At 43.7% G+C, this 25611-nt stretch overlaps 1 protein-coding gene across 1 annotated transcript in view; it reads left to right on the plus strand.

Annotated features, from left to right (window-relative positions):
* The window catches only part of CRTC3 (CREB regulated transcription coactivator 3), a 1604530-nt gene that overhangs the window by 949057 nt on the left and 629862 nt on the right, over positions 1-25611 (plus strand). Inside the window, exon 11 of the mRNA XM_044063561.1 lies at positions 8677-8894. Coding sequence (XP_043919496.1) covers positions 8677-8894 — 218 coding nt within the window. The remainder of the gene's footprint in view (positions 1-8676; positions 8895-25611) is intronic.

Raw genomic sequence — 25611 nt, forward strand, 5'->3', positions numbered from 1 at the left:
GAACTGAATTCATCGACACTGACGCAGGGCCTTTCGTAGTCTTCACCACACTCCCGGAAACATTACACTGATGCACCTGTGCTATAGCCTGAATAGTACGTCTCCTCGTTCCTGCCTATACAGCTGGCATGTCTGCCAATTCAGTGTTTGCTGGCTGCGGTGACTCTTCACTGCCTGAATCATGAACCTCACTCACAGAAGGAGCAGCATTTCTGCTTATTGGTGCAGGTGGATTTTGGGTAACAGAGACAGTACTTATATCATCTTGCACACTTCTCGGCCACATGAAGACATTGCCTTGTGCAAAGTCTGCTCTGTCTCTACATAATTTCTTCTGCTTAATACTACACAGTCTGCGTTCATAAGCTGTAGCAGAATCTAAGACCTCCGCAATGTATTTATCGACTAAATCATTATCAAAGTCATGAAACAGTACATTATATAGATCCTTTATCTGAACAAACAGTTTATTGATCTCGGTTTGCGCATGTTTAATAAGCAGCTGCATATACTTGCAGCTACACTCTAAATTAACCATTTGCCATTCTGTTAGCAGTTGTGGTATAGCAGTCCATGTGCAGGCATTAATAAAACCCTCAGTCCTCTTGGAACTATTTTCTCTTGTAAACAAACCTCTAAATGGAAGTTTTGATACTGTAGTCTTCTTAATTTAAACATGCTGCTTTCTATCAATCGAACTTTAGTCTTTAAGGCAGCAATATCCACAGGGACATTAGAAAATGCACAGTCAGTATCATTAACTCAAAATAGAGGGTGTGACTGTCCCTCAAGCATAGTAAAAAAACCTTACTGTGGTGTGCTCCACTTCCATTTCATTATTTCTTGGAGTGTAGTCCAGTTCAATGATATCATTATTGCCTTCAGCCATCTCCTTACTCTGGTTGGTGTTACAGAAACCTTGTAAAAAACAAATCAAAATGACCACCAACCACAATGAGTACCCAGGTCCTTCCAGAAAAATGTTCAAAACATACAAAAAACAGCAGGTGGACCCAGAAACGACAGCAAGGCTTGTAGATAAACCAGTCTTTAATTCACAGACAAATGAGGACATAAGCGCTTTCGTAGTATCACTACTTCATCAGATGTAAGTCACAGTAGCAAAACCCCTCCTTAAATACCAATAAAATAAGTCACGTGTCAAGTCATTTGCAAATTAAAGGAATAACACTATAAAAACATTAAAATAGCAACACTCACAAAAACATACATAGAAACTGTTTTAAAAACTGTTTTAAAAACTGTTTAAAAAGCATTAATTCATAACACAGTTAATGTATCAATACCTAAAATTCATTTTCTCTTCAAGGCTCTAGCCTTGAGTTTAGGTCTCAGTGGAACTCTGTCATTCAGGCCATGCCCAAAATCCCCTCTCATCCTTATAAATCATTTCGACTCCAATTGTTCTGTTTGATTTCTAATGTCTCCCTTTTTATTACTTTCCATAACTTGTCCAATTACCAAAAATTTAAAATAATGTGTTGTATCAGTCTCAGAGACATGCTTAGAGAGAGAACTCACTGTATCATTCTTACCTATATGGTAATAGTGTTCCCTAATTCTGTCTTTTAATGCTCTATCGGTCTTACCAATATAGAATTTTTTGCATATGATACAGTGAGCCAAGTAAACAACATGGAGAGTATTACATGAAGCTTGAATGCTATACCTATAGATTTTACCTTGATCGGGGTGACTAAACACCCCACTACTATCTATATATTTACAAGCTTGACAGTGTCCGGATGCTAAGATACACCCTTCCCGTACAACAGGCTGTTTCTGTTTGGAGTAGCATAGCCGTCTCTTAAGTGAACACATATTCTTGTAAACAAAACGATCTTACATCAACTATATCAGTGATGTCTCTATCTGTTGTCAGAACTCCCCAGTGTTTCTCTGTAACTTCCTTATAAAGTCTATCATCTCTAGAATAGGATAGAGAGACTCTCAATCTACTGTTTCTATCCACCTCTTTTTCAATTTCCTTCCCATACTTATCTCCAAAATAAGGCCTAGCTCTAGTGCCCTTAACCTAACTACTTCTTCAATGTTCTCAGTAATCTCATGATGTTTATATCCCCTTGATACTAATGCATCTTTCGGTAGCCCAGTTTGTGTATTAAAGTCAGATTCTCTCACACTTAGTCTAGAAGCCCTATAAGTCTGACTCCTAATAACACTTCTAAAGACATATGGTAGATGCATACTTTCTTTATATAAAAGATGATTACAATCACAAGACTTCTTGTGTAATTCTGTGTAAATATGTCCATCAATAAATATCACAAATCTCTCTAACATCTAGAACATCAACAAAGGAAGTAGCGCTGTTACATGAAAACCTCAAATAAGTAGTAGTCTCATTTAAATATTTAATAAAATCATGCAACATAGATTCCGTACCATCCCAAATGAGGAAAAGGTCATCCACAAACCTACCGTAGAAAACGACCTGAGCTTTAAATGGTCCCTCACTTATAAACCTTTATTCCCAAACATTCATCACGATATTGGCTTAGCTATTGGCACATGAAGTGCCCATAGCTACGCCATGTCTCTGCCAATAATAATGTCCATTGAATAAAAAAAAAAAATTATTCAAAATACATTCCAATAATTGACACATTAATTTTATTTTAATACTGCCAAAAGCTGTGTATTGTGACAAAAATTGCTTTATGCTGGATAAAAACCCTCCTTATTTGGGTTGACTGTAAATAAAGTGACATCAAGTGTCACTAAATGCAATATTTGAATCTTTTCATACAACATAAGAAAGGAATACAGATCATTAAAAAATGGTGCGTATCTCGTAGAATATTAGTACGTGTTCAATACTATCCTTAACTGCTTCTCTACATAAATGGACGCTGGCTGTGTACACCAGTTCCTCCCTGCTGCTATGGGTGTAAATGGTGGATTCAAGGGGTCTTTATGCATTTTGGGCAGGCCCGGAATGACAGGTATCAGTGCTTCCCTCACTATCAGATAATTATACAACTCTATCAATAATACAGTCATCTAAAAGCATTAAAAAAGTGCTATTGACTTCTTTGATCATAACATCAACCTGTTCAAAAGCAATTCTTGTATAATAGCTTTTGTCATCCAACATACTTTCCATAGCTTTGTTATTACCCCTTGAATCCATCATTTCGACCCATAGTAGCTGGAGGAACTGGTGTACAGAGCCATCATCCATTTATGTAGAGAAGCAGTTAAGGATCGTATTGAACACATGTACTAATATTCTACGAGATACACAGCATTTTTTAAATGATCTGTATTCCTTTCTTATGTTGTATGAAAAGAGGTGAATATTGCATTTAGTGACACTTGATGTCACTTCTTTATTTACAGTCATCCCAAATGAGGAGGGTTTATCCAGCATAAAGCAATTTTTGTCACAATACACAGATTTTTGGCAGTATTAAAATAAAATTAGTATGTCAATTATTGGAATGTATTTTGAGTAATTCTTTTTATTCAATGGATATTATTAGCAGAGACATGGCGTAGCTATGGACACTTCATGTGCCAATAGCTATGCCAGTGTCGTGATGAATGTTTGGGAACACAGGTTTATATGTGAGGGACCATTTAAAGCTCAGGTCGTTTTCTACCGTAGGTTTGTGGATGACCTTTTCCTCATTTGGCATGGTACGGAATCTATGTTGCATGGTTTTATTAAATATTTAAATGAGACTACTACTTATTTGAGGTTTTCATGTAACATCTCTACTTTCTTTGTTGATTTTCTAGATGTTAGATTGATTTGTGATATTGATGGTCATATTTACACAGAATTACAAAAGAAGTCTTGTCATTGTAATCATCTTTTATATAAAGAAAGTATGCATCCACCACATGTCTTTAGAAGTGTTATTAGGAGTCAGACTTATAGGGCTTCTAGACTAAGTGTGAGAGAATCTGACTTTAATACGCAAACTCTGCTACTGAAAGATGCATTAGTATCAAGGGGATATAAACATCATGAGATTACTGAGAACATTGAAGAAGTAGTTAGGTTAAGGGACACTAGAGTCAGGCCTTATTTTGGAGATAAGTATGAGAAGAAAATTGAAAAAGGGGTGGATAGAAACAGTAGATTGAGAGTCTGCCTGTCCTATTCTAGAGACGTTAGACTTTATAAGAAAGTTGTAGAGAAACACTGGGGAGTTCTGACAACTGATATAGTTGATGTAAGACCGTCTTTTGTTTACAAGAATATGTGTTCACTTAAGAGATGGCTATGCTACCCCAAACAGAAACAGCCTGTTGTACGGGAAGGGTGTACCTTAGCATGCGGACACTGTCAAGCTTGTAAATATATAGATAGTAGTGGGGTGTTTAGTCACTCCGATCAAGGTAAAATCTATAGGTTTAGCATTCAAGCTTCGTGTAATACTCTCCATGTTGTTTATTTGGCTCACTGTATCATATGTAAAAAATTCTATATTGGTAAGACGGATAGAGCATTAAAAGACAGAATTAGGGAACACTATTACCATATAGGTAAGAATGATACAGTGAGTGTTCTCTCTAGGCATGTCTCTGAGACTGATACAGCACATTATTTTAAATTTTTGGTAATTGGACAAGTTATGGAAAGTAATAGAAAGGGAGACATTAGAAATCAAACAGAACAATTGGAGTCGAAATGGATTATAAGGATGAGAGGGGATTTTGGGCATGGCCTGAATATCAGAGTTCCACTGAGACCTAAACTCAAGGCTAGAGCCTTGAAGAGAAAATTAATTATTTTAGGTATTGATACATTAACTGTGTTATGAATTAATGCTTTTTTTAACTTTTTTAAAACAGTTTCTATGTATGTTTTTGTGAGTGTTGCTGTTTTAATGTTTTTATAGTATTATTCCTTTAATTTGCAAATGATTTGAGACGTGACTTATTTTATTGGCATTTAAGGAGTGGTTTTGCTGCTGTGATTTACATCTGATGAAGTAGTGATACTATGAAAGCTCTTATGTCCTTATTTGTCTGTGAATTTCGCAAGTTCGTTGGGTACATACTGTAATATCCAGAGGCAACCTTATTCCGTTTCATTCCAAACCCCCTGTAAATCGGTCTCTTCCAGACGTACCACCCATCCATCTAGACCGTGCAACATCAGAGGTCATCTCTTTGTTACAAAACAGAGTCATCCAAGAAGTCCCCACAGAGCAAAGAAGACAGGGGACTGGAGATCAATTCTAGATCTCAGCAAGCTCAACAAGTCTGTAAAGAAGACAAAGTTCCGAATGGTCACTCTGCAGTCAATATTTCTTTTTGCCAGGAAAGACAATTGGATCTGCTCAATAGATCTTCAGGACACATACTACCACATCAAAATGGACAGGCGCTCCAGAAGACAATTACTCTTTCGGCTGGGAGACAGTCATTTTCAATTTTGAACACTGTCCTTTGGCCTCACTACAGCCCCCAGAGTGTTCACCAAATGCATGGCAGTTGTAACTGCTCACCTGAGATGTCAAGGATTCCAGGTGTTTCCGTACTTAGACGACTGGCTCCTCACTGCTACCACCAAGCATCAACTTATCAGAAACAGGGATGAGACTTTATCCTTGTGCGCCAGCCTAGGCATCACAGTCAATCCAAAAAAGTCAGCCTTATCTCCTTCACAGCACACTGTGTTCTTAGGCTCGGAAATAGACTCCATCACCATGTCAGCAAAATTGACCGAAGAAAGAGTAAATTCATTACGCAACCAAGTCAGATTTTTGGTAAGCAGTCACAAGGTTCAGGCCTGAATAGTCCTTCAAGTCCTGGGAACTATGGCTTCCTCCATTTTACTAGTCCCTCTAGCTCATCTGCACATGAGAATACTTCAGTGGCTACTGTTTGTCAATGGTCAATGCAGGATCTTCCCCTCTCTCATCAGATACTAATCACAAACACTTGCAAGAAGGATCTAACATGGTGGTTATATACAGACCAACTACTATCAGGACGACCCCTTCTCCCTCCTCAAGAGAATGCAGTTTTGACCACGGACGCCTGCCAGATACGATTGGGGGGGGGGGCATTATCTGGAAAGAACGGTCCAAGGTACATGGCAGAACCACAAAAACCACTTGCACATCAACGTTCTGGAGATGAGAGCAGTGCTCTATGCATTGCAAGCACTTCACAACTCTCTTCCCACTGGGACAATTGCAATTCAGTCAGACAACATGTCTGTAGTGTGGTACATAAACAAGCAAGGGGGAACCAAATTCTACCCACTTTGTCGAGAGGCCTTGAGAGTTTGGAAATGGGCGATAGACACAACGCTTTCTAGTAGCAATGCACATCCCGGGGAAATCCAGTGTGATAGCAGACAAACTCAGTCGAACAATTCTCATGCCTCACGGGTGGTCCCTCAACTCAGAAGTTGCGAAAGAGATCTTTCACAGATGGGACCAGCCTTGCTGCGACCTATTCGCCATTCACCTGAACACCAAATGCAGCAGCTATTTTGCCCTAATTCCCCATCCGGGGATGTCACCCACGGGCGCTGTATTCTACAATTGACCCCCAGGACTTCTTTATGCCTTCCCTCCCTTTCCGCTCATTCCAAAGGTATTTCAGAAAGCAACACAGTTGAGGAGTACTCTGATCCTCATTGCTCCTTACTGGCCTCGTCAAGTCTGGTTTCCCTTCCTATGGCCCTACCCTACTGGAGGAACCATGGATTCTGGAACCTTCTCCAGACCTACTCATTCACCAATCGGGACAGTTCCATCCAACTGTCCACACCCTAAAACTGACAGCATGGCTGCTCCAGTTCCACGAATAGCCAGGTGCGTCTCCCTCTCACCTTCAGTGCAGCACATTCTTATTTCTTCCCACAAACCTTCCACCAGGAAATTATACTCCAGTAAATGGAAAACATTTTTTGTCTGGGCTACAGACCAAGGATTGAATCCCTATACAGCACCTATAGAATCTGTTCTGTCCTTTCTTGCATCAATCTTCCATGAAGGAGCTGCAGCTGCAACAGTTAGAGTTCAGTTAGCCGCCATCTCTAATTACCATTTTGGCTTCATGGGAAATCCCATTTTGTCCCACTCATTATGCAAAACTTTTCTGAAATTAGTTGTTCTACTCAGGCCTCCAATCAAACAACCACCAGAACCCTGGGACCTAAACTTAGTTCTCACAGCCTTAATTTCTTCACCTTTTGAACCATCCTCCTCATCGGACCTGAAATTACTGTCATGGAAAACACTATTCTTGATCGCCATTACCTCTGCCAGGAGAATCTCAGAACTACAAGCTCTTACTGTTCGACCTCCCTACATTGTTTTCCACAAGGATAGAGTTTCACATAGGACTAACCCTTCCTTTCTTCCCAAGGTTTGCACAGAGCATAACCTCAATACTACTATTGAACTGCCAGTATTTTTTCCAAACCATTCTAAAAAATCTGAATCCAGGCTACACCAATTAGACGTTCACAGAATTCTCAGGTTTTACCTGCACAGAACAAAAGAATTCAGAAAATCAGATCAGTTATTTATTTCCTTTTCGGACAAAATGAAAGGATTGCTCATTACTAAAGTTACCCTTTCAAAATGGTTTTCAGATTGTATTTCCTTTGCTTATCAGATTGCTGGCAAACAATTAACTAACAGAGTAAAAGGTCACTCCACAAGGGCAGTCTCAACTTCATATGCCTTTAGATCTAAGCTTCTAATTGATTCTGTATGTGCAGCAGCTACTAGGGCGAGACCACATACCTTTGTCTCGCATTACAAATTGGACTTGGCCTCCCGGAACAGATCATCCTTCAGGTCCACTGTACTGAAGAGTCTCTTTGCTTGAGCCACCTTGGTTAAAGGTGCTAGGGACGCTGTCCCATTTGCAAGAATTACGGCGAGATAGGACTACATAACATAAAGAAATTATGTACTTACCATAACGTTCCATGTTTGTAGTCCATCTTGCCTATATTCTTGCGTACCACCCTCCTTCCCCCATCCTGTTCCTAGAGGATCTGGTGGGCTACACTAATGCTGTCTGACTAGTGTAGCTGCAGTCCACCTTACATACATATGCTTACACTATGTTTAGTCTGTAGGTACATAGTTATCTATGTTTGTTTTAATAACCAATAAATAAATTATTACTTTCTTGCAAACAAGATATGGGGAATTGCCGTGAGGCACCATGGGATAGGGTAAGCCTCGAGCCAGTAAAATCTCTTGAGCTTTAGTATCAGCAAAGTTGGAGGCGAGTCTCTGCTCCGAACCCATTCAGCATGAATATAGGCGAGATGGACTACAAATATGAAACGTTATGGTAAGTACATAACTTCTTTTTCTTGTTGTTAATGACATCCTGTGCTCCTACATAAATACTCGGCACTTTTACCCAAGTCGTCTGAGTACCAAGGTTATTAATTTAGGTGACAGATCCACTTCGGGAAAACTTCTTGAAGATCTGTGTGGTTTTTGTGGGTTCTCAGGTGTCATTATTCTTATTCCCCTATTCAGTGTTCTGTGAAGTAAGATGATGCAGTCAGATTCTACAGAAAAAAAATAATGATCCTTACTGAGAAAATTTGAAAAGTTTTTTTAAGCTAATGCATAATATTATCCTTAAGTTAGTAGTTAATAACCAAAAACTTACTTTTTCCCCCCATACTAGTGTCTTTCCGTCTTCACAGCAGAATGCTGGGCTATCACATTTCCAGGGGACTTTAAACTCTGGTGGATCTCTACCCGATCTCACCAATCTGCACTTTCCTTCCCCACTGCCGACCCCGCTTGACCCTGAAGACGCAACTTTCTCCAATATTAGTGGAGGAAACAGTACAGGAAATCTACCAGCAGCATTGACGCAACTAGGGATCAGCAATTCTCCAGGTATGAATCCTGAGCATTCTAGCTTAGCTTCTAATGATTCACCAGTTTTGTTCATTTCAGAAGTGTTTTTTTTTCTTGTTGCAGTAGATCAATGTAAAACTGGTAGCAGGTGACATCCTTGCATTTATTCATACCTGTAATTCTGAAAGTCCTTGGTGAGGGATACATACATTGATTTAGTAGCAGATATTATTTCCCAAGTGGTGTCACCCAGTTTCAAATGGCACTGTTAACTTCAAGAATTTAAGAGCACACTGACGTGACATAGCTAAAGGGTTTGTTTTAACTCTTGACACAGTTTTATATTACATAAACATTTAAGCACAAAAGTACAGAGTATGGATTTGCAGAGGAAATATGGTATTCAGAATTAAAGGGACTCCTTGAAGCAGGGCTGATTGGAAGTTGTATGTACAACAAGAATTGCGACCATTTAAATTTAACTCCTAAAAATGGTTTTGAATTTCTTTGCAAAAAGATATATTGGGAAAGGCATATTTCTGTGCATGTTCTGATGTTCTTTGTGTTTCACTGTTGCAGTCATTGCACTTGGGTTATCTGCCTGCAGGTAGCCCTCAGTCGGCCCGAATACCAGAGTCTTGGGATTTCTGCATCAGATGCTGTCACTTCTTCCCTGACGTCAGGTCGCCAGGGGTATAAAACATGCAGCCGACGCCATTACATCAGCTTTTCTTGCTGTGCAGAGCCTGAAGCAGAAGCATTTTGCAAGTGCCAGTCGGCCACCTCCTGAAATTTTCGATTATCCGAATTTAAAACCTGAAGTCTTCAAAAGCTAAGTACCCCGATTTTCATCATGTTTCACTGTTGCAGTCATTACACTTGGGTTATCCTGCTGGCAGACTACCTGCAGTCGGCCCGAATTCCAAAGTCTTGGTCCGGCGTCCGTTGCTGTCGCCTCTTCCCTGACGTCAGTGTACCAGGGGTATAAAAGATGCAGCTGACGCCATTTTCTTCAGTTTTTCTTGCTGCGCAGTGCCCAAAGCAAAAGCAGTTAGCAAGTGCCGGTTGGCCGACTCCTGAGATTTTCAAAATCGAATTTCAGATCCGAAGTCTTCATTAAAGCTAAGTACCCCGTTGGGGAAACATTTTTCTTGCTCCAGACCGATGTCAGAAAAAAGTTAACAATTGTATTTCTTGTGGGAAGCAAATACCTCATAAGGATTTTCATTCTTACTGTATTCCTTGCCTAGGCCCTGACCACGACATTGCTAGCTGTCGGTTTTGTACTAGATTTAACCAATGCACAATTAAGCGTCGGTACGATTTTGCCTTTCATTACTTTGGCCGAAGATATAATTATATAATGCCATCGGAACAGTCGATGACCGGAGTTTATAAAAAGCGCAAGGAAAAGGACAGGCATCCGAGGTCCAAAACCAGTGACGAGGCTACCTCTCGGCCTGTCGCCGGTTCTCAGTGAGGCGCTTTCGCAGCCCTGACGCCCGCTACCTCAGAGCCACAGGCCACTTCCGACTCCCACTTGGAGCCAACTAGGCCTCTGGATACTCAAGGTATTGGACACTCGGAAACTATTCCCTCAGATGGGTCCAGAGCCGCTGAGCAGGCATCAGCTTCTGAGGGTGTTTTCAGAACCACACAGTTATGTAAAGCCAACCTCAGCTTCAAAGGCAAAGACTAAAGCAGCTCTAAAGACAAAGAAACAAGTACAGCATTCTCCTGGACAGACTTCCATGCCTAAAAACAGGTGCTTAAAATGGCCGAAGACCTAATTACTTTGATCAGGGGTTCCCATCCCCCTCCTGATAAGAGGCCTAGGCAAGAGACAGAATATAAATCTTCAGATCAGGTTTCCATTTCCTCTGACTCCTCTTCTGAACAGGGATACTCTCTTCCTCCCTATGAGGTTTCTGATGCTGAAGAGTCTATTCCTTTAGCTTCTCCACCTGAGGATTATTCTTTTGGGGAAACCCTGCATACCATGAGGGAGCACTTTCACTGGGAGAGCCAAGATTACTCAGAATCTAAGAAAAGGCTCACAGAGACTTTCTTTTACTACCTCAGCACAGACCTCTTGCTGTTCCACGTGTTCTAGACATTGTAGATGGTGTATTTTCAGAGTCCGGCCTGTCTCCTGACTCTTTACCCCCTGCATCTGTTAAGCCAGACAGATACTACAGGGTTCCAGATTCTCATAAATTTCTGTATAAAACCCTGCTGCTGACCCAGAAACTATATCTCAGGATCTCAGGGTCCCAAAGGGGTCAAGGCTTCCACTGAAAAAAACCCTGTCCCCTCTGATAGGGATTCAAGGGCACTGGACAGATGGGGGAAAAAAATTACACTTCTGCTAACTTGGCTATAAGGGCTTTAAATTGTCAGTTTCATATGCTTAAATACCAACAATACTTAATGTCACTGCTAAAACAGAAAATGTTGACAAATTCAGAATGTCCAGAAAACAAGGAAATGCAGGATTTATTGCATGCAGCTGAACAAGTGGGAAAACATACTTTGCAATGTGGTTTTGATTCACTGAAGGCCTCTTGCAGGGCCGCTGTTACGGGTTCTGTCATTAGGAGGCAGGCTTGGTTAAAGGAACAGAATCTGCCTGATCATGTTAAAGCAAAATTATTGGATGCTCCATTACAGCATGACACTTCGTTTGGTGTTAAGGCAGAAGAGGTGTTGAAGAAAATGGAGGATAAAGCGAAATCTATGCAGACAGTTAAGGATTTCTGACAGGTACAGCCATCCAGATTTAGCAGGAACTGGCCTTCAAAGAATTGGTCCTTTCCAGAGTAAGACAGGCCACAAAGTGGCAGATACAGACGCCCTAGAGGCAGATCCCAGCCCCAAGGCTCATACAGGTCTAAACAATGGGGTGCTTCTACCTCCAAAAGCGGAGAAGACAAATCACAACCATGTAGGAAACAGTCCCAATGACTTTCCTCTGCCAATACCAAGCACTTATCTTTTAGCAGCCCCCTTAGGGGGAAAACTAGCACTTTTTTCACAAAATTGGTGCATGATCACCCAGGACAAATGGGTCTTGAATATAGTGTCTCAGGGCTACAGGTTCCACTTTCACACCCTGCCAAAGGCAAAAGGTATGCCAGACCTGCCACACAATCAATGGGCAGAGGGACAAAAGCAAGTTTCATCCCTCATGGACATGAGGGCCATTCAGCGAGTATCACAGCAAGAGCAGGGACAAGGATTTTACTCAAGACTTTTCTTAGTACCCAGAAAGGACAAAGCCTGGAGACCAATACTGGACCTGTCTATTCTAAACAGTTTTCTGGATGTTCCAAAATTCAAAATGTTGACTCTGCAACAGCTTCTGCCCATGCTGGGCAAGAAGGCTTGGCTTGTAACTTTGGTCCTAAAAAAGGCATACCTGCATGTCCCAATCAGACAATCTTGCAGAAGATACCTCAGATTCATAGCTTTCTCAATGCACTCCTAATTCTCTACACTGCCCTTTGGCTTATCTACTGCGCCCAGGGTCTTCACAAAATGCCTGGCACCAGTAATTACTTTTTGCAGACAAAGAGGGATTCAAATATATCCTTACTTGGACGACTGCCTTATTCAAGCAGAGAACAAGGACATTCTACTAAAGCATCTGGCGTTGGTAAAAAGATTACTAATTTGCCTAGGGTACACAGTAAACGAAAAGAAATCAAATCTAGTACCCTCTCAAGAGATAATATTCCTTGGTGCAAGCTTAAATACAACTGCCCAGATGGCTTATCTCACGCCAGACAAACAAAGGCAGCTGATTTTTTACTTCAAAATGTTGGCAACAAAGACCCAGTTATCTGCAAGAAAAATTCTGCAGGCTTTGGGCTTCATGGCATCCTGCATTCTGCTAATTCCATATGCAAGACTGCATATGAGGAAACTACAATGGTATCTAAAAAACAGCCTGGAAACATTAAATGTGATAGTGTTCAATCTCGCCGTTTGTTCTTACACATGGGTTCGGAGCCGATCCTCGGCTCCGTGCCGGCCTCTTGCAAGCTCTGCATCGAGAAGAAGCTCGAGACAATCTAATACCCACAATCCCCCTCTGCCTTTATCTCAGATCTAGTTTGCCGCTGCTGCATTCGCATCGTTGGGAGCTAGCTCGAGGGTTTTCTAAGCTAAGATATAACTTTTTGTTGTATTTTATTGAGAATTCTATTTAACTTGATATTGTCAGTATTACCTTGTGTGATTGTGTTGTGGTTCCGTAATTCTTTGGTACCGTTAACCTTTTTATCGGTATTTTTGTACCGGGGCCTACACCCTTTCCATATACTACTATATTGAGACAAATTTATACCGGATTTGACATTTACCTGATTGTGACATTTACCTGATTGTGACTATTTTTCCCGGATTTGACTGTGTATTTGATGTTCTTCATTCCACATTGCTGCAGTCCTAACCATTGGGTAGTCCGCTGTCCAGTCGGCCCGAATACCAAAGTATATGGCTGACGTCGGTCAAGGCGCATTAGACTGGCGTCAGGACGTCAGGGTACTAATGCGCATGACCGACGTCATATCCTCAGTCTTTTTTGCCGCATGGTCCGATGCAGAAGCAGTTTTGCGAGTGCAGGTTGGCGTTCTGAAATATTTCCGAAGTCGGAGTTTCAGACCGAATCAAAGTTGGCTAAGTACCCCGTTGGGGAACATTTTGGTTTTTTCTTGCCTCAGTATTTAACCAGATGTCAGAAAAAGTGAATAACTGTATTTCTTGTGGGAAGCAGATACCTCATAGGGATTACCATACTCTGTGTATACCTTGTTTAGGGCCTGAGCACGACGTTGTTGGTTGCCGCTCTTGTGCTAGATTTAACAAACGCACTATTAAGAGAAGGTTAGACTGTGCCAGGTTAGTGTTTGGGAAGCGTTGTAATTACAAAATGCCGTCGGATGCTCCGGCGCTTCGCGTCAAAAAGCGCAAAGACAAAACAGCAAAGCCTAGGGTTGATGAACCCGCAGTCCCGGACGTCGGTTCTTTAGAAGGCTCAGTGGAGCCAGAGGTTTTGCCAGGAGTTTCTTTGGAGTCTCAGGCAGAGACTTTACTGTTACAGGATGTGCCCTCTCAGGAGGTAGGCCAGGCTGAGGGGTCTTCTCAGGTAACTGTTCTTCCCTCTCTTCCCAAGATAGTTAGAGCTTCTCCTACTGTTTCCAAAACTTCTTTGAGAGGTAGGCCAAGTTCAGCTTCAGTGGGGGCTTCTCCTAGCACTTCAGGTTCTGTGCCTAAGAAACATATGCTTAAAATGGCAGAAGATTTAATTACTATGATTAGAGGCTCTATGTCCCCTCCTGATAAGAGGCCTAGGGTGGAACCTGAGTTTGAGAGTTTGGAACAGTATTCAGAGGCTTCGAGTCTTCTGGAAGACTTGCAGGAGTTTCCTCCTTATTCTGATTCTGATGTGGATGATTCCACACCTACAGCTTCTCCTCCTGAGGATTTCTCATTTTCAGAGACTCTGCATTCCATGAGGGAACACTTTAAATGGGAAGGCCAAGATTACTCTGATTCCAGGAAAAGGCTTAGGGAATTCTTATTTTTACCCCAACATAGGCCCTTAGCTATACCTCCTGTGTTGAATGTGGTGGAAGATGTTTTTGCAGAGGCTTCCCTGAACCCTGACTCTTTGCCTCCTGCCCTGTTAAACCTGATAGGTACTATAGGGTGCCCGAAGCTCATAAGTATTTGTTTAAGAGTCCTAGGGCGGACCCAGAAACTGTTTCTCAGGGGCCTAAAGGTGTTAAGGCCTCTGTGGTTAAAAATCCTGTTCCCACTGATAAGGAGGCAAGGGCTTTGGATAGGTGGGGAAAGAAAGTGTATACTTCTTCCACTCTAGCCATGAGAGCGTTGAATTGTCAGTTTCACATGCTAAAATATCAAAATTATCTCCTTTCACAATTGAAATCTAAGGTGGATGCTTTGGCGGAAGGTATAGAGTGTAAAGAGTTGCTGGATTTAGTTCATGTGTCTGAACAAGTGGGTAAGCATTCTTTGCAATGTGGTTTTGATGCTGTGCAGGCCTCCTCGAGGGTGGCTGCCACTAGTTCTGTTCTTCGCAGGCATGCCTGGTTGAGGGATCAGAATTTAGCAGAGCATGTTAAGACTAGGATTTTGGATGCTCCTTTACAGTCTGATGTGTTATTTGGTTCGCCTGTGGAAGCAGTTTTAAAGAAAATGGAGGACAAAGCTAAGTCTATGCAAACTGTTAAAGATTTTTTGGAGGTGGAGAGACCAAAGTTTAGTAGAAATTGGCCTACTAAGGGATGGACGTATCCTGCTTTTGATTCCCAGTCTAGGCGTAGGTCTAGACGTGGTAGGGGCAGAGCTCAAGGTTCTTTTAGGCCTAGAACAGGGGGTTCACCTGCTCAGACTTCTGGTGAGGGCAGGGGTCAGTCCTTTCGTAAACAGACCCAATGACCTGCCTTTTCAGCTGCCAGTAGATTCTCGTCTGGTAGCTCCTTTGGGAGGAAGACTGTCTCTTTTCAAAGAAAATTGGGATTTAATCACTCAAGACAGATGGGTGTTGGATATCATTCACCACGGTTACAGGTTTTATTTCCACACATTGCCCCCTTTCAAAGGCATGCCAGACGTTCCTCCTCCACAAAGGGAAGAGGCTCACAAGCAAATTTCTCTGTTACTCCAAATAGGGGCCATTCAGCCAGTCCCTATACCAGAAAGGGGCCTAGGATTTTATTCTCGCCTGTTCCTAGTACCAAAGAAGGGGAACACGTGGAGACCAATTTTGGATTTATCTATCCTCAACACTTATCTGGACATTCCCAAGTTCAAGATGTTGACGTTACAACAGCTTTTACCTCTGCTGGGCAAAGATCATTGGATGGTAACTTTAGATCTCAAGGAAGCTTACCTTCATGTGCCTATAAGACTGTGTTGCAGGAAGTATCTGCGTTTTGAGCTGGAAATTCTCATTATCAGTTCTCTGCATTGCCCTTTGGCTTATCTACTGCGCCCAGAGTATTCACAAAGGTTCTGGCTCCAGTGATAGATTACTTCAGGCTAAAAGGAATTCAAATCTATCCTTACTTGGACGACTGCCTGATTCTGGCTCAAGAAAAGGAAGACCTTCTACAGCATCTGGAATATGTCATAGCAGTGCTAAGATGCCTAGGGTATTCTGTGAACGAAATAAAGTCCAGTCTAGTACCCTCTCAAGACATGTGCTTTCTGGGTGTGAGACTGAATACAGCAGCCCAGATGGCCTTTTTAACCCCGGACAAACAAAAGAATCTTTCCAGCTACTTCCATCAGCTATCTCTTCAGTCCGGGCTGACTGCAAGGACAGTCCTTCAAGCCTTAGGGTTCATGGCATCTTGTATTCTGGTGCTTCCCAATGCCAAACTGCATATGAGGAAGCTACAATGGTATCTCAAAAATGTATGGACACAGCACTGCCAGGATTTGGACACTGTCATTCAAATAATACCTTGCATTCAAAAGGAATTTTTGTGGTGGGCTCAGGAATGTCACCTAAACAAGGGACTCTCTGTGACCCGGCCAGAGGCGAGTCAGATTCTAACGACAGATGCCTCAGACATTGCTTGGGGAGCTCATCTAAATGGAAAGTGGATACAAGACAAGTGGCCTGCCAGACTACAGCATCTACATATCAACATGAAGGAGATGTTAGCAGTCCAATTTGCATTAATGGCTTTCAAGGAGTTACTTCTTCCAGGGCAGGTGTTGATTCTAACAGACAACACAACTGTCATGTGGTACATCAACAAACAAGGGGAACACATTCTTACCCATTGTGCAGGCAAGCAATGATTTTATGGGAGACTGCGCTCAGCTTGCAACTAACTCTTCAGGCAAGGTTTCTGCCGGAGCACAGAACTCCTTAGCAGATGTGTTAAGCAGACAAATCATGGATCCCCACGAGTGGAAACTGGATCTTCATGTATTTCAAAGGTTGACAGTGTCCTGGGGAACTCCAGACATAGATCTGTTCGCTTCTCCACTAAACCACCAGCTGCCAAAGTTTTGCACAAAGAGGTTACATCACACAGCTTGGAAAGTGGATGCTCTTTCTTTCAGTTGGAAAAATCTTCATGTGTATGCGTTTCCACCTCTGCCTCTTCTTCCAAAGGTGCTTCTAAAGGTCAGACAAGACAAGCCAAGGATGATTTTAATAGCTCCAGATTGGCCTCGCAGCACTGGTACCCATTACTGAGGAGTCTAGTAAAGAAGCCTCCATGGCCTTTACCCTTGATTCCGCACCTGTTGTCTCAGAGAGGCCACCTGCTCAATGTCAAGCTTCGCTCTCTTCATCTAACAGCATGGCATATTCTGTTTTGAGAGACAGCCGGTCTCAACTTCCTCAACAAGTTTTAAATGTGATTATGGAAGCTAGAAGACCTAGTACAAGGAAAGTGTATGCAGAAAAATGGAAGAGATTTTTATTTTGGAGTGCAGCAAAGAATTTGGAGATTTCTGAGCCTAATTTGAGTGTGGCTCTTCAATATCTTACTGAGTTATTGGACAAAGGTTTGTCCTTCTCTTCCATTAAGATTCATGCTGCAGCAATTTCAGCTCACTATGATTGTGACCCACCATTGTTTTCGCATCCTTTGTTCAAGCAGTTTCTCAGAGGGGCAAAGAATATAAGACCCCCACGTAGAGCTCCTACTCCTGCTTGGGATCTCAATTTTGTGTTGGAAAAACTTACTCTACAACCTTTTGAGCCTGCGGGTACTGCTGATTTGAAATATTTGTCATGGAAGACTGCTTTTTTGTTGGCTATTACTTCTGCAAGAAGGGTTTCTGAGTTGCAGGCCCTTATGGCAGTAGAGCCCTTTCTGATTTTCCATAAGGATAGGGTATCATTACGTACTAATCCTTCCTTTATGCCTAAGGTGGTTTCTAGTGTGGCTTTAAACCAAACTATTCATTTGCCTACTTTCTATGCAGATCCCCAAAATAAAGGGGAAAAGATTTTGCACACTTTAGATGTACATAGGCAGTTGCGTTATTATTTAAGCAGGACTAAGGATTTCAGGCAGTCTCAGCAGTTGTTTGTTTCTTTTGCTTTGAGTTCTCAGGGCAAGCCTGTGTCTAAGCAAACTATTTCTAAGTGGATTGGGTTTTGCATTTCATTTTGTTATTCCCATCATGGCAAGGAGATTCCAGCTGGGATTAGGCCTCATTCCACTAGGGCTACTGCCACTTCAACAGCATTTCTAAGGGGTGGCAACTAAGGATATTTTGGAGGCAGCTACTTGGAGTTCAGTGCATACTTTCTCTAAGCATTACCACCTTCCTCTCTACTCTAAATCTAGGGCTGGTTTTGCCACAGCTGTTTTGCAAGGCATGTTGACAGCTCCTGCTTCCTTATGATTTGCCAGCCTCCCTTACCTCTGCTTTGGGATTCTACCCAATGGTTAGGACTGCAGCAATGTGGAATGAAGAACATAGTACAGTTTTGTACCTACCATAAATGTAGATGTTCGAGGATCCACATTGCTGCAGTCCAATTTACCCTCCGCCTTCCCTCTGTGTTTAGGGGTGGTGGTGTGAGTTGCTATATATTATTGTACATGTGTATATATATATTGTATATAAGTTTGGTGCAGGGCTTTTGGTGTTTTGGATTGGGCCTTGTCTTTTTAGGGTCTTCTGACATCTGGGGCAAGAAAAGACTGAGGATATGACGTCGGTCATGCGCATTAGTACCCTGACGTCCTGACGTCAGTCTAATGCGCCTTGACCGACGTCAGCCATATACTTTGGTATTCGGGCCGACTGGACAGCGGACTACCCAATGGTTAGGACTGCAGCAATGTGGATCCTCGAACATCTACATTTATGGTAGGTACAAAACTGTACTTTTCTGGATTTGTTTATTACCTACAATGTCTGAGAAGGCAAAGTCTGGTTTCAAGCGTTGTCAGTGTGGCCAAAAAATGTCACTGACAACCATAGTTCCTGTGTCTACTGCCTTGGCCCTCTCCACTTACAAGAGGATTGCTCCATCTGTCACTCTTTCAGTGGGAGGGTCATGACAGATAGGCGCAGGAAACTAATGGACAGGGGTCTTTTGAAACCAGCTTTCCAAGAGGCTTTGGATGCTTCTGACCAGGCATCGAAGTCCTCTAAGGAATCGAAGACATCGGAGTCCAAGTCATCGGCTCCGAGCTCTTCTTCAAAGGTTAGATCACCGGTTCCACAGACTTCGGGGCCGAGTGTTCAACTGGTGTCGGTTCCTGAGCCTCGAGTCTTGGAACCGTGATGGAGCTCCCTCCTTCGCCATATTGAGGTCGGCTCCGTCTTGGTCCCTTCGACCCGTTCTTCCTCTAAACTTACGGATGTCGATGTGGATCGTGTGGTGCAGAAGCTGCTGGAGCATTCGCCTCTCTAAACTTATTTCGGTTTCCACCCAGCTGGTGTCGAAACTTGAAGGCCTTACTGTATCTCCATCCATTCCTCCTCCGAGACCGATTCAGTCTTTGGAGCCGGAGGAGGCTGATCTGCTGATTGTGGAGCCCTCGGGTCCAGAACCGTCCTTTCTCGGTCTGTTCCTCACCTCGACTCCATCGGACCGGTGCGGAGTCTCGGGCCGACGGTCTGTTCTTGGTTCCGGGCCGAGTCGAACCGGCGTGTCGGTTCCGACTCTCCCCTCGGGCCTCGGCACGATCGATTCGGCTCCGTCCTCGGGTCGATGCCTTGTGCCCGTGTCGGGATTCTTCCCATTTCTTCGAGCCGGGAGACTCTTCGATGCGGGACCGGGGCGTTCGACCTGATGAGGAAGGTGTTGTCTACCCAGACAACCACATCAGTGGAAGCAGTTTCTCCTCCCCATAAAGGGCCTTTGTCTTCATCTGCACCCACGCCACATCCAAGCGTCGGGCACCAGTGTCTCAGCCACCCTGGAGGGTGCCCCTCTTCCTCCGAGGCTTCTTCGGATGCTCCCCGAGGAAGTCCCTAGGAAGAGACTGTGTAAGAGGAGACACTTGGATTCTCCACAGGAATCCATAACATCTGATACTGACTTAGATGAGTCAGAGGGTCCCTAAGTCACCTTCAGAAGATGTCTCTTTTTCAGACATTTTGGAGATCCTGAAACAGAGAGGTGACTGGCAGTCCCTTCCCCCTTCTGAGGATGAGTCAGTTCTGCTGAAGGCATTTGGTGCTCGCCTTTCCTCCTCCTGGGTCACTCCGCCTTCAGAACTAATGGAACTTATTGCTCGAAGCGCGTGGGAGGCTCCTGACACAGTGGAACCTGTTCCTAGGAAACCGAACAAGTACATCACAGCACCTCAGGATAAGTCCTACCTTACTAAAGGAGTTCCAGTAGACGCTATGGTGGTGGCTGCAGCCACGAAAAAGGAGATGTCGGAGTCTTCTTCATCTGTCCATCCGCCTAATAAAGATTCTAGAACGATGGATAGATATGGGAAGCGCATTTTTAGTTCAGCGGCTTTTTCCATGCGGTCCCTGAACTATTTGACCCATTTTACACATCTGCAGAGGGATCTAGTCAAAGAGTTGGGAGATACCCTCCAGGGTACTACAGATGCAGCTGTCTCAGAGAAAGTGACAGCGCAACTTAATACCCTAACATCGATTGTTAACTCGTCCATGAGGCTGATTTCCTCGCGGCGAAGGTTCGAGTAGGGCAGCAGCTTCAGCGATTGCTCTTCGTAGACAATCCTGGATGTGCCTATGCTCCTTTGCGGAAGCCTTCAAGTCTTCCTTTACAACGCCCCATTTGACGGTGCCACTCTTTTTGGCCCCAAGGTAAAGGAGACCCTTACCGGTGTGAACAAGAGGGAAAGACTCTGTCTGCTGTCGGAGTCCGTTTTCCACCCCAACCAGACCGTACCCCAAAGGGCAACGCGGTGGGAAAATGTGGTTTCGGAAACAAAATCAAGGGTCTTTCCGGGCACACAGGGTGATGCCCCCTCTAGAGGCAGAGGAGGGGCAGAGGTGGAAGACGCCCTGGCGGCAGAGGGGTCCAACATCAAGGTGACAGGGATACACTCCTGGTAAACCTTTCCAGCACTCCTGAGAGGAGGCCCGACTGTCCTGCTCTGGAGGCAGTCGGGGTCGCTTAGCTTTTACCCTCAGGCCTGGCAAGATATAACTACAGACAATTGGGTAAAAGCGTAGTTACCAGAGGTTACACCATACCCTTCCTATCCTATCCCATTCCAAAGAAAAGACTCCCAGATGTACCGCCCCATCTGCGAGCCAGCAGCTTTAGAAATTTCAAAGTTGTTAGAAAAAGAGTCATCCAGCCAGTCCCAGCGGACCAGCAAGGATTCGGGACTTACTCAAGGTTCTTTTTAGTTCCAAAGAAAACAGGGGACTGGAGGCCCATTCTAGACCTGAGTTACCTCAATACTTTCGTCAAGAAAGAAAAGTTCGAATGGTCACGCTTCAATCGATCCTTCCATTTCTACAGAAGGACGAGTGGATGTGCTCAATAGATCTAGAGGATGCATACTACCACATCAAAATGGCCAGGGCATCCAGAGATCATTTGCTTCGGCTGGGAGCCAGTCACTTTCAATTTCGAGCCCTGCCCTTTGGTCTGACCTCAGCCCCAGGGTCTTCACCAAATGCATGGCAGTGGTAGCGTCTCACTTGAGACGCCAGGGATTCCAGGTGTTTCCGTATCTGGACGACTGGCTCCTTTCAGCCACCACCGGCGTCAACTACTGCAGGCCAGAGACTATGTTCTTCAACTGTGTGTTCACCTAGGGATCTCCGTAAATTTGGAAAATCCTTACTTCAGCCATCACAAAATATCTTGTTCATAGGAGCAGAGTTAAATACACGTCAATTAATTCTGAGGCTTCCCCCAGAAAGGATATTATCACTGCAGACTCACATACGTCTTCTACTCTTGTCAAGGAAATCTCCTGCAAAACTAGTACTGAAGGTGTTGGGCCTCATGTCAGCCTCCCTTATTGCAATTCCATGGGAAGGCTGCACATGAGAGTTCTACAATGGCTACTGTTTGCTCAATGGTCATTTCAACAACTACCTCTAACACACAAGATTCTCATAACAAAGACTTGCAAAACAGACCTAAACTGGTGGCTCCAAACGTGCAACCTTTCCCAGGGGAGGCCGTTTGTGCTACCCACGCCCACAGTTACGGTGACCACGGACGCTTCCCTGATAGGGTGGGGGGGCATCTTTCAGGGACAGACAGTCCAAGGCGAATGGACCAATTTGGAGTACAATCTGCACATCAATGTTCTAGAGTTGAGGGCAGTGTTTCTAGCGTTGCAACACTTTGCTCCCTTCTTCCTCTAGGGACTATTGCAGTTCAGACGGACAACATGTCGGTAGTCTGGTACATAAACAAACAAGGGGAACCAAGTCCTATCAACTATGCAGAGAGGCCATGAGAATTTGGCAGTGGGCAGAGTCCACGGGTCGCTTTCTAATAGCAACGCACATCCCGGGTCATCCAACGTCATAGCCGACAGGCTTAGCAGAGCAATTCTGCTACCGCACGAGTGGTCTCTGAAACAGTCAGTGGCGAAAAGGATTTTTCGCACATGGGGCCAGCCTTCCTGCGACCTGTTTGCCTCCAATGAACGCCAAATGCAGGAGCTACTTTGCCCTATTACCCCTCCAGGGAAGTCCCCAGGGACGCACTGGTTCTGATTGGCCCCGGGACTCCTGTGCATTTCCTCCATTTCCTCTGATACGAAATTTCTCCAGAAAGCCAGGAACCTTCACAGGACGATAATTCTCATTGCTCCATTCTGGCCTCGTCAAATTTGGTTTCCTCCTGAAAATTCACTGCATTCGGGGACCCTGGATTCTGGACCCAGAGCCGGATCTGTTGACTCACTCGTCAGGGGTTCCCCATCCTGCGCTTCTGTCACTCCATCTAGCAGCTTGGCTGCTCCAATTCCCAACTTAGCCAGGTCTGATCTCTTGTCACCAGCAGTCCAGAATATATTAGTGGCTTCGCATAAGGCTTCCACTACTAAAACATATACTAGCAAATGGAAACGGTTTGTATTCTGGGCGAATACACACCACGTTGATCCCTTTACAGCTCCTTTGAATAAGATTTTAGAGTTCTTAACAGACTTATTTCATCAGGGTGCTTCTCCTGCTACTCTAAGAGTTCAATTGGCTGCCATTTTGAATTTCCATGTGGAAGAGTGTGGAACTCCTATCATGGCTCACAGACTTTGTAAAGCCTTCTTAAAAGGAGTTTTTCATATTAGACCTCCGGTCAGATCTCCTACGTCACCTTGGAGTCTAAACTTGTTACTATCTAAATTAATGTTGCCCCCCTTTGAACCTGCCTCTTCTTGCCCATTAAAATTTTTGTCCTGGAAAACTCTCTTTCTGGTAGCCATTACTTCTGCTAGACGAGTGTCTGAACTTCAGGCTCTCTCCATCAAGCACCCTTATCTGATCTTTCACTCTGACAGAGTTTCTCTTCAACCAATTCATCCTTCCTCCCTAAAGTGTGTTCTATTAACAACATTAATCAGTCCATTGAATTACCCACTTTCTTCAAAACCACTCCAACAAAATGGAGTATATGTTACACAAATTGGATGTTCACAGACAGCTAAGGTTTTATTTGGATAGAACAAAAGATCACAGGAAAACAGATCAACTATTTGTGGCTTTTGCTGATAGCAGGAAAGGACTTGCAGTTACCAAAAGAACTCTTTCAAAGTGGTTAACGGATTGTATAATCTATGTATATGATTCTGCAAATCAACCCCTTCTAAACAAACCCAAGGGACATTCCACAAGATCAATATCTACGTCTTTGGCTCATGCAGCTCGCCTACCTCTGGATGCTATTTCAGCGGCTGCTACCTGGTCTAAGCCACATACATTTATTTCTCATTATAAAGTAGATAAGGTTTCTAGGGACAGGGCAACCTTTGGTTCCACTGTGCTCAAGAACGTCCTCCCGTGAGTTCCTCAGGATTTAGGAGCTAGGGCGCTACCCATGTGTAAGAACAAACGGCGAGATTGAACACTATCACATATAGAAGTTATGTACTTACCATAATGTTCCATGTGGAGTGTTCATCTCGCCTTTGTTCTTACAGTCCCACCCTCCCACCCTTAGGAAGAACGTTCTTTGATGCCTGGCCAGAAGCATTTTTGCTACTGTCATTATTCTCTGTACATAGTTGGTATACACATATACTTATATGTGTCTGTTTATGTATGTATAGATGTATGGCATGAATGTGCTGTTATGTAGATTGGTTTGCTTGCAAACTAGATCTGAGGTAAAGGCAGAGGGGGATTGTGGGTATTAGATTGTCTCGAGCTTCTTCTCGATGCAGAGCTTGCAAGAGGCCGGCACGGAGCCGAGGATCGGCTCCGAACCCATGTGTAAGAACAAAGGCGAGATGAACACTCCACATGGAACGTTATGGTAAGTACATAACTTCTATTTACCCTCATTCCCTGCCTGCAACAAGAGTTTCGATGGTGGGCATAGGCCTGTCACCACAACAAGGGACAGCCATTCCCTCTAACCACAGCCAAGCAGACACTAACAACAGATGCATCAGATTATGCCTGGGTGGCCCACATGGTAGGAAAATGTATTCCGGGCACATGGCCCGCAAGCCAAATGCATCTTCATGTCAATCAAAAAGAGATGCTAGCTGTTCAGAATGCCCTGACAGCCTTCAAATATCTACTTCATCCAGGACAACTGCTGATAAAGACAGACAATACTACAGTCATGTGGTACATAAACAAGCAGGGAGGCACACATTCCTACCCCCTCTGCAGACAAGCCATGACTTTGTGGAACACAGCATTGACTTATCAAGTACACCTGCAAGCACAATTCCTGCCAGGAAAGACAAATACTCTAGCAGACGAACTAAGCAGAAACACACCTCTCTCTAAAGCAGTTATGGATGTTGTTTTGGAGGCCAGGAGGCCCAGCACCAGAAAATCTTATGCAGAAAAATGGAAGAGATTCTGTGCTTGGAACCAGGCACAAGGAATTGACACGCTTGTACCAAATATTTCTCAGATTTTACAATACCTAACTGAGAAGCTGGACAAAGGCTTATCCTTCTCATCAGTTAAGATCCATGCCTCTGCCATTTCAGCTCATTGCAATACGGACCCACCTATTTTTTCACATCCACTGCTAAGGCAGTACCTCAAACGGGCCAAAAACATAAGACCTCCAAGGAGAGCGCCAGTACCTGCATGAGACCTCAATTTTGTCTTGGAAAAACTCGCACTGCCTCCTTTTGAGCCAGCCAATACAGCTGAGATAAAATTCTTATCATGGAAAACAGCTCTGCTCCTAGCAATAACTTCAGCAAGAAGAGTCTCAGAGTTACAGGCGCTAATGGCTATGGAACCTTTTATAATTTTCCATCCGGACAGGGTTTCTCTGAGGACAAACCCAACATTTATGCCTAAGGTAGTGTCCAGTGTGGCTCTTAACCAAACCATTCATTTGCCTACCTTTTATCCAAACCCACAGAATAAGGGGGAGAGACTTCTGCATTCTTTGGACATACACAGACAGCTATGCTTCTACTTGGACAAAACCAAAGCTTTCAGAAAAACTGAGCAACTCTTAGTGGCATATGCTGCAGGATCGCAAGGAAAGGCTATCTCAGAGCAGACTATTTCAAAATGGATAGGCCACTGCATGCGTTTCTGCTATTCACAACATGGCAAATCAGTGCCTAAGGGCATTAGGCCACAT

The sequence above is a fragment of the Protopterus annectens genome, chromosome 2.part1 (genome assembly GCF_019279795.1).
Source record: "Protopterus annectens isolate FY-2018-M chromosome 2.part1, PAN1.0, whole genome shotgun sequence".
In the NCBI taxonomy this organism is placed as follows: domain Eukaryota; kingdom Metazoa; phylum Chordata; order Ceratodontiformes; family Protopteridae; genus Protopterus; species Protopterus annectens.